Source organism: Perca fluviatilis, chromosome 4 (assembly GCF_010015445.1).
Source record: "Perca fluviatilis chromosome 4, GENO_Pfluv_1.0, whole genome shotgun sequence".
Classification (NCBI taxonomy): Eukaryota; Metazoa; Chordata; class Actinopteri; order Perciformes; family Percidae; genus Perca; species Perca fluviatilis.
This window is the reverse complement of record NC_053115.1, coordinates 36,210,544-36,220,867: the sequence shown is the minus strand read 5'-3', so window position 1 is coordinate 36,220,867 and position 10,324 is coordinate 36,210,544. Positions and strand designations below refer to the sequence as shown.

At 42.6% G+C, this 10,324-nt stretch overlaps 1 protein-coding gene across 1 annotated transcript in view; it reads right to left on the bottom strand.

The window, feature by feature from the left end:
- atxn7l2a (ataxin 7-like 2a) overlaps positions 1-4,783 on the bottom strand; it is a 26,782-nt gene extending 21,999 nt beyond the window's left edge. Inside the window, exons 1-3 of the mRNA XM_039797092.1 lie at positions 4,632-4,783; positions 3,529-3,597; positions 630-969 (exon numbers count right to left, since the gene is read on the bottom strand). Of these exons, the coding sequence (XP_039653026.1) occupies positions 630-969; positions 3,529-3,597; positions 4,632-4,761 (539 nt within the window). The 5' untranslated portion in view covers positions 4,762-4,783. The remainder of the gene's footprint in view (positions 1-629; positions 970-3,528; positions 3,598-4,631) is intronic.
- Between the last annotated feature and the right edge of the window lie 5,541 nt (positions 4,784-10,324).

The following is a 10,324-nucleotide window of genomic DNA, read 5'->3' as shown; positions in this document are numbered from 1 at the left end:
CTGACACCAATTTTTATATTGTGATTATGAAACGGAAAACATAATGATGTACAATGTAATGGTCCATAACTGGCTAGGATTATTAAAAAACAAAGTGTAAAAAAGACAAGTTGTAGTTTTACTGAGGTTGCGTGGTGAACAATTTCTTGGCCTTCCTGACAGAAGTTACATTTCCCGCTCATAATCAAAATGACAAAATTCCCCAAAAACCACAACTTGTCGTTGTTACACTTAGTTTTTTGGTCGGAATAAACAACCATTATATAATGTGTTAATAAGTGAGCTTTAAAAAAATTAAGCTACCCAAGACCTGCTAAATTTCAGACAGTTTTTGGTCACACTCCGGAGCCCTGGTTGAAGAATTACTTAATTCACTTTTGTTCTAGGCATTTTATAAAAACAATTGCTAGCCCTACACACAGACATAACCAGAGCTTTTTAAAATGTAAACAAACTAAATAAGTATTGCATTAGTGCACCAAAACGCAGGACTATACTCCATTCTTTAAAGCTTGGTCTACTTTCTAGGGAAGATATATTATTATTATTATTATTATTATTATATAATATTCTGTGACCCTGAGCTTTGATTAGAGCTTTCTCCCCAACTTGCCCCACACCGTTCTTACCGTACTCCATCTTTGGAGTTCTTGGAGTGTCTGTACTGGGGTGGAGTGGAAGGCGAAGGCGGGGCTGCCCGTAGTTGCCCGACCCCCTGGCCTCGACCTTCCCAGGATGAAGCAGAAGCAGTATTGGTCCCATGGGAAGGAGAATGGCTGTGGTGGGGCCTCTGCTGGGGCTGGGGTGCAGGGGTGGGAGAGCGCAGCCGGGCATAGAGCTTGGCCAGAGGGCCGTGCCGTCGCTCACAGTGCTTTTCGAACGCCTGCGGCTTTACTACTTGGCCACAGTGGCTGCACACCACCAGGTAGAAGTCATCATGGCCGGGGTAGAGGCCAAAGATTGACATGTCTTGAAAGAGACGGGAGAGGAGTGATAAGGAGAGGAAATACAAAACGGACACTCACATAGACTGCAGAAGAGATAAGATGGCAATGTCGCTACGTGGGGCAGGCAGGATGATGCTGCGTTATGAAAAGATGGTAGATCGTCTCACTTAAAAAGTACTGTCAGAGTTGGACTACACTGGTACACGTGGCCGGAAATATTGGCACCATTGCACAGTTAAAAACAAAAATCACAACTGTCTCAGTATTTGGTCTCAGCAATTCCTTATTTCCCTGTTAATAGTCAGTTACAAAATTATTGACATCCTAGATTTAATATTCAGTAGCACAGCCTTTTGAGAAAATAACTGCTCTCAACTTTTTTCTATAGACTTCAATCAGATTCCTACACCTCTCTGGTAGTTCGGCCCATTGCAAATTGCTCCCGTTCTCCCAGATTTAAAGGGCGCCTTGTTTCAACTGCTGTTTTCAGATCTCTCCACAGATGTTGAATAGGATTTAGATGTGGACTTGCTACTAGCCTCTTTAGAACAGTACTTTCATCACTATTCGAATAATCCTTTGTTGCAATCTTTGGTCAACTACCTTGCGCCATCTTCAGGGAAGGTCGGCTACAGTACCATGAGCCTTAAACTTGATAACAGTGCGCACGGTTGGCACGGAAACATGGAACACTTCGCTCCATTTAAACTGCAGTGGGTGATTTACCCTGAACCCACCTGTGACTCACCACAGGTGGTTGCAGGATGAGGGTGCGTTCAGACAAGGATACAGCAATCCGGTAATTTACCGCAGGGTTGTACGGCCGGCGGAGTATCAATGTGTGACGTCCTATTGTGTTCTTTAACCCCCCAATGTAGCAGAAGTAGACTTTATATTTCACAACTACTGTTTTCCGTCAGATCGTTTAAAGATCTCTACGTTTCCGACCGCACTTGAAGGCAGCTTCATTTCCCAGAGAAAGCCAAGAGACTGAGTGAAACAGCGGTTATACAAAAACTTTTAAAACTTTCTTGTGGCAGCGTGAAGGCAGTGATGTTTCCCCGTTTCCTGTACGGACTCTCACACCGCCTCAAACTATAGCTCAAAACACACCGACAAGTCTGATCTCGTTACGCGATTGGCCACCGCAGCGTGACGTGGGGTTGCGTTTGTCCAAAAGGTGAGTCTGTTTCAACTTTTTGCCGCAGCCTAAACGCACTACCCCCATTCAAAATGATTGGAAAGACCTGCATTTTTGGCGCACCGTGTGATGGCCGATGCAGGCTGTGGGAATGCCCACTAAATCACCTGCTTGAACTCTTGAACAATTATTTCTTGCAACTTCTTTTAAAAAATAAAAATAAAAAATAAAAAGGGGCAATAATATTGTCCAAACCAATTTTAGATTTCTTAATGGAATAAGCAAAGATTCAGTTGGTTTTTTTATAGCCTTTTTGTTTTGTTCCTCTGCAAAGTGTGGTTGTGTGGATACCAAAATATATTTTAATTCTACAATTCTCTGGAAGAAATGGTGTATTATATGAAAATATGCAAGGGTGCCAATATTTTCAGCCATGACTGTACCATGGAAATTTGTTTTTGGCTGGTTAATGCCATTTGGTAATCTACAGGGTCCACAACTTCCTGGATTCTGACATTAGCAACTAGGAAATACCTGCAGTTATCTACAGGTAATTATATATTAACTTTTTATATAAATAATACACACATTGAACAAATTGTATTAGATGAGCCATTTACTAGGTACTTTTGAAATGCAAAAGCTGTCTGTCTGTCTGTGTATAAAAAAAATAGGTCAGCATGTGATAGACTGCCTGCCCTATTCAGGGCATACCCCACCTCTTGCCCAATGTGCTAATGTGTTGACTCCAGCCCCCACGCCCCTGAACAGAATAAGCAGGTATAGGTAATGGATGAGATGGATTGATATTGCTCTGGAAATGTTTGGATTTCTGCAAAACACAAACTGAAACTATTCCCTTAATAGATTAAAACTAAGTGGGGAAAAACAGCAAGAATAGAAAACTCAATTATAAACTTAAAATCAAAGCAAATGTGTAGACCCCAGCTCACTCTTTTTAATCATCACCTTGTTTTTGGCTGTTTTTCCCATGTGACGAAGATGCAGCATGAGTGTGAGAAGGGGCACATACTTACACACACACACACACATACTATCAAGGTACTTCTTTGGATTTATCATGTCATGCTTTGACACGCACGCACACACACATAAAGGGGGAGTGTCTGTCTGACAGCTGCTGCTACAGACAGCCAGCCAGACTAGGTTCCAGAAGGTGCCTAATCACAACACTACCCAGCTTTAATACTTGCCCTGGTCACTGCAAACCAGTACCTCCATTGTGTCAGGGCAAGGCTGGAGATCAAAGAGAAGCTGAGGCACAGTTCATTGAGGCATTGTAGGCCAATGTGCATGCACAGTAATGCAAGCACACACAAGTAAGACTACAATGTATGCTTCCTTGTTTTCCGATGTACCAAACAACAACAACAACAACAAACTTCACTACTTCTTGTAGATGATAGTGTGCAGACTTACCCTCCTTACTGAGTGACATGGCCTCTGCAGCCTTTTTGCCATACTTGCTGCAGTCGTCCACATCAGGCCCTAAAACAACACACATTTACATACATGCACATGTTCAATATGCCCCTTGAGAGGTGAGATGTTCTCCAGAAGTTGTATGTGAGGTTCATCAGCAAGACAAAGCCTAACAGCACACATTCTGCACATAAACAGGCCCTTAAGCTGTGTTATATAAAAAGGACTGATATGCAGGTCAACTGCTTCTCTGCTGACAGATCCATTTGGTTCTAGTCATTTTTGTCAGTTTTCTAACAATAAGTAGCTAAAGGTATTGTGAGGTGGAGGACTTTATTTGATAGTTATGGACAAAGTAGCACTTGGAGGGATGCCAGACAATGAGTGAGCTCACATACTTAAAGATGGGAAGGGCAAGAGCACTTTTGGGGCAGACTTCACACGAGATTTCCTGTCGCATACAGAAATGTTAACATCAGTTAAATGTAGTCGGTGACGCTGGCAATCAAAGGAGAACATTGAAATGAAGCGAAAAGAACACAGAGTAACGTTAGCTCATATCAAAGGCTGGGCCAGCATTTACATGGTGGCAACAGCATCAGACTCCTCCGTCACCGGTGTCTACTCTCAACCCTCCTGCTGCTAGCATTAGCATGCTAACGCTAACTGCCTAGTCGTCAACGGCTAGTCTGGCTTGCTTGCTAGCTAGCTAAGCTAGCCTAGCTTTCCACGGCAAGAAGTTGCTCGCCCAACCATCCACACTAGCCTCCTTCCGCTCTGATGCCACCGCTGCCCGGCTGGTTTCACTAGCACGCAACGCATCCATTAAACGCTGGCAGCTTGTTTAATGGCCACCGCGGCCAACCAAACACTCTAATGGCTATATCTTAATAACTATCACTTATTTTTTTTCTTGAAGACAACGTATGCAGTGGGACCTGGGAGAGAGCAACATGTTACCCACCCAGCACTAGGACCCGGCAGGGTCTTTGTTTGGGTAACATGGTTAGCTCTGTCCTCCGTTTCCACGAAAATAAACCCCGGTGCTTTGGTTAAATGGCTTCGCAGCTGCCAGTGTTTGCGTCAATAGGCTTCCTTACCGTCCGCCGCTGTCACACCGGCCCACTCGGCCCAGGCAGTCCAGTTTTGACCCACGAAATCATCGAGGCTAGGCACCCGCCGATCCAGAGCAGCCATTACTTTTACTGCGCGTTCACGCACCGCCATCATCACTGCGCGGCAAGCAACTTACGTCATATCTCGCGCTCTCGACAGGATAGGAACTTCCTGCGTGCGCGTTCTTGGGACACCCACACAAACCAAAAGACAGGCAACTGGAACAGACATCTTTAAAGTATATCATTTTTCTTTTCAGACCTCTTCAAAATATTAATACTGTGTGGTTTCTGAGTCTTAAAACACAAAGATGTGAAGAAGAAATGGCAAGAAGTTAGGAAAAGCCCATTTTATTATTCAAATATTGAAAAGAAACACATGCTCTTCAAAATGCTAACTGAAGAGTACACACAAGACAATGGTCAGGCACCAGCCTACATTAGTGATCTGCTGCCCCCTTATGTTGTCAGCAGTTCTTTGAGGTCCTCAGATCAGGGCTTACTGGCTGTTCCCCGTGCTAAACTGAGAACTAAAGGTGACAGAGCTTTTGAAACAGTTGTTCCTAGGCTGTGGAAAGCTTTGCCTCTGCCGACATTTTAAAAAAGCAGCCAAAGACGCATCTTTTTAGTCAGGTGTTTGTTTTACCACATTGTTGACTGTATTCCTAGGTATTTTATGCTTTTATGTACTCTGATTTATTCTGCTTTTTATGATTATCGATTTGTTATAATGTATTTATTTGGCCTGTGAAGCACTGTGTGACTCTGTCTGTGATAAGTGCAATATAAATAAACTTTACTTACAATTTTTTTTAACATACACAAATATCTGCAAAAATGTAAACACCTGCCCATATCAATAGCCACATATCCTATGAGGCAAGGCACTTTAATTTGTATAGCACCTTTCAAACGCAGAGGCAATTCAAATTGTATTCAAAGGACAATTAACACACAATAAAACAGAGAATAAATATAATCTATATAAGCAAATATAAGCGTGGTGAACTCCGAAGGAAGGATGTAACACGTAGGCAAAAATAAAGCCACGGCCTATTTTAATAAAAGAGCTTTCCTATTCTTTATCACCAATAAAAAGCATGTAAGAATATTAACCTGCCCCCACTGCACAAAGGTGCGCTGTTGGGCCTCCAGAGACTAGATATTGTGGCTTTATATGCACAGAGACCCAGAAGACCACCAGTACTCTTGACCTGGAATCCTACCCTGCCTCACCTCAAAACCCTTACCAACCCGCTCCTGGACCCCCTGCAGTTCGCCTACAGAGCTAACAGGTCTGTAGACGACGCAGTCAACACGGCTCTTCATCTCATCCTCCAGCACCTGGACTCCTCAGGAACCTACGCCAGGATCCTGTTTGTGGACTTCAGCTCTGCCTTCAACACCATCCTTCCGGCTCTGCTGCAGGACAAGCTGACCCAGCTGCATGTGCCTGACTCCACCTGCAGGTGCACCTCCAGTCACCTGTCTGTCAAGCTCCTGAAGTTCGCGGATGACACCACCCCTCATTGGATTCGTCTCTGGTGGGGATGAGTCTGCCTACAGGCGGGAGATTGACCACCTGGTGGACCTGGTGCAGTCAGAACAACTTGGAGATAAATGCTCTGAAGACAGTGGAGATGGATGTGGACTTTAGGAAGGACGCAGCCCCACCCGCCCCCATCACCCTGGGTGACTCCGCAGTCCTTTCATTTCCTGGGTACCATCATCTCCCAGGATCGCAAGTGGGAGCTGAACACCAGCTCCATCATCATCATCATCATCATCATCATCAAAAAAGCACAACAGAGGATGTACTTCCTGCAGCAGCTGAAGATTTCAACCTGCCAAAGACTACGGCGGTACGACTACACTGCCGTCGTTGAGTCCATCCTCACCTGCTCCATCTCCATCTGGTACGCTGCTGCCTCAGCTAAGGACAAGAGCAGACTGCAGCGCATCATCCGCTACGCTGAGAAGTTGATTGGAAGCAATCTCTCCAGGACCTGTACGCCTCCAAGACGCCGTGGCGCGCAGGAAAGACTCTAGCCGACCCCTCTCACCGCGGCCACAAACTGTTTGAACCCCTCCACTCTGGCAGGAGGCTACGGACCATCAGGACCAAAACCTCACGCCATAAAAACTGTTTCTTCCCCTCTGCACTCAGCCTCATTAACAAGGCCCTGGACCCCCACTGACATTGACTTTTAAACCAAATGGACTTAATTCTGACTAGAGTTTAAAATGCTTTCTGGGTTAAGTCTTTTTGGAATATATGTCTCTTTAATGCCAAACAATGTATGGTCTCAATGGCCAGAAACTGTGTGCTGTAGAACTTTGTTAAATTGTATGTAATGGTGTTTGAATCACCTTAGATTTTCCTGTGTCTCTAGAGCAATGGGATGATTTGATTGGTTGTTGAATAACAAGGCCCCAACTCTCAGCTGTACTGAATCTGCCCTTGTATGTATACTACTGAATTGAACCTGACTGACTGACTGACTTCAAACACTCTGAACAAGTCCTTTGCTGAAACACGTCAGCATTGATTTATTGTGATGTGAGCCTAATTAAATAAGTTAAATATAAGTTATTTTGTTAACATGGGAACTTGACACGTGCTACCTTGTCTTCACGTTTTGAAACATGCCCAGGGGCGGAGCCAGACATTGTGAACATTCAGGGCTTAGCCCAAATCGGGGGCATGCTCCATATACAGTAGCTTTATGCACAATTTTCCAAGCCAAAAAAAGCCACCAAAAAAATCTGTATAATTTGGGAAAATTGTTGCCAAGGAAAAAAAAAAACATTGTGTAGAGCTGACATCCTGTTTTATATCCAATTGTTCTCCAACTGTCTCCATCATTCTGAAATCAGAACACAACAAATGTTGGACACATTTTCACTCCTGCCACCTAAAAAGAGGCAAATATTGTTTGATGTTACTATTTAATAATGTACAGTAGTTATGAATTTGGCGTAAAAAGCATTACTGATCTTGACACCTATTTTTACTAGTTCAAAGAATGAACGGCGACATTTCTCCAGTAACAGAACTTTTGCTCCATTGATTTGCCCGTCCGGTCAGAGCGACTGAGGGGAAATGACGACGCTGAAATTGGCTTCCGATTCGGCAGTTAAGGGGAAATTTAAGGGAAACTTAAAGCTGAAGTTAGCGTCTGACTGATCTTCCATTTTTTTAACCTCTTTCTGTATTGAAAGCGTGTTAGTCATTAAGATAAAGTATTAATTATCCCAGAGAGGCTAAAGATTCTTAAAAAAACAGTCTTAGATTTGTGAAAGCTTTATTCTATTTGTGAAAATGCCAGAATTGTCAAGTCTAGGTATACAGTAGTGTTCAGGCTTCAAAATTAACATTTTCGTCTATCAGCCAAATGGCTAATGAATTTTCAAATATTACCAGCCATTCAATAGATTACCATTGGGTTTTTGGCTGGTGAGTGAAGCAAATCTACCAGCCACTTGCATATTTCACCAGCATTTGGCTGGTAAACGGTGCTAATTTAGAACCCTGGTAGTGTTGGATCTGGACCTGGTCCAATGTGGTTCACATATGAAAAAACAGGGAAATCTCCCTTTATTGCATTTTCACAAATAGAAGAAAGCTTTCAAAAATCTAAGACAGTGTTTAGTCCACATTTTATAAGTCTAGATATATAGTGGTTTTCAATGTGGACCTTGTTCAAAGTTGTCATAAAAAAAAAACTGAAATCTCCCTTTATGGTGTTCTCTGGAGCGCCTTTTCTTTTTACGTAGGCTTCGAGAGTTTACTCAAAACACTAAGATTCTATTGAACTTTTACTATGGTGTAATTGAGATTGTCCTAACCAGTTGTATTACCGTGTGGTTTGGTAATCTCACTCTGAAAGAGAAGAAGGCTTTGAATAAAGTGGTTTGCTCAGCTGGCTGCACTTTACCGCTCCTGGAGTTCACATATGAAGCTAGACTATTGAATCGAGCTTTGCAACTGGCTAATGATGCCTCAGGCCATCCAGCAGGGGCTTTCTTTGAGATGCTTCCCTCAGGGAGAAGGTATCGTTCTGTCAAATGTTCTACTGATCGCCATTTAAACAGTTTCTTTCCGCAAGCTGTGATTACTTTAAACAAAGCACCTTAAACTAGGCACTTTAAATTTGTATGGATTTTTAATTGTACAGTATTTTAATATTGAGGTTTTATGTGGCTTTGTTTGTCTGTTTTTATGCTGTGTTCTCTTATGTGTTGACCTTGCACTTTGAGCTACTTGCACATTTTTTCCAATGTGGGTTACACTGCAAACGTCTAATAAAGTGAATCTGAAATAAATCTCATAAAGACAATAAAGTTCTCATAAATCTAAAAGTGTATTTTAGACATAATTAATACTTTATCTTAATGACTAACATGACTTCATACAGTAAGAGGTTCAAAAAACAGAAGATCAGTCACTCAGCAATGGAAGTTATGTTTCCTTCCTCAATCGGACACTGTGAAGTGAAGTTGAAGTTTTTTTTAAACCCTCAAAGATTCTGTGCTTTTGAGAAAACATTCAGGGCTGGAGCTCAAAAGGTTGTTTTAGTCGTGCAACAGAAAACTCAGATTGGACAGATAGTCTAGCTAGCTGTCTGCAGAGATCTGAGGAGCAGTTAACCATAATCCTCAGAAATCCACCGGAGATTAGAACGCCAACACAAATAGAGAGGAAGGTAACGGGACATCCGGCGGAATTTCCGGAGGCAACGGAGCAATCCCGGAAGTGGAACTTCGTGGATATAGACTACTAGTAGAGTGAAGCACAGGGAGAGCATGGTGATCAGAAGTCACAGATCGACACATGTGAACACACCTTCCCCTTCCCTAATCCCTGGAAGTGATTAAGCGCCACACAGCTAGTCAAAGCCGGGCTGAAACACAAGCACCATTCCCACGAGGACGTGCTGTAACTGTGTGTCTGGGATCTTGTACTGTCACCACCTAATATCATATATCATCATACGTCAAACTCAAACAGTGTCAGTGTATCACTTTAATTTGTCTGAAAAAAGTGATTTGTTCAGCAAAAATGCTGATGAACAAGGCCCGTAAACAAGGGGGGGGTTTGGGTGGTTCGACAGACCCCACCCCCTCTGCCAAAGTTCCATAAGTTAAGCCTATTTTTTTATGTTATAAAATAATAAATATTTTTTAAATAACGACGGCCAATAATTTGAATCCGCCTCAAATAAAAATGATCTAAACCTAACCGAAGCCCTAATCTTGTTAGAAGCACCACTTCTGTGAATGTGTTAACTGGCACCAACATGTAACAATCTAACGTCTAAATGTATCAACACACGCAACTACATTCACTCATACTGTGTGTGTGTGTGTGTGTGTGTGTGTGTGTGTGTGTGTGTGTGTGTGTTAACAAAAAGGTCTACCTGAGCCGGTCAGCGGCAAAAACAGCACTTTTAGTGGATGTAAATTAAAAGTGCACAATTGCCCAATAACTTGCATTGCAGCTGATTTTGTACTGCTTAATATTGGACAAATTAAAAAAAATTGCTGTTCCTATCAGTCACTTAGAAACAAAAACATAGGAAAATAGGGTCCAGGTTATAAAAAAAAAAAAAAAAAAAGTTACCCTTTAAGCAGGATTGTCTTATTTCTACAAAAATGTATACGGTCAGACTAGTATG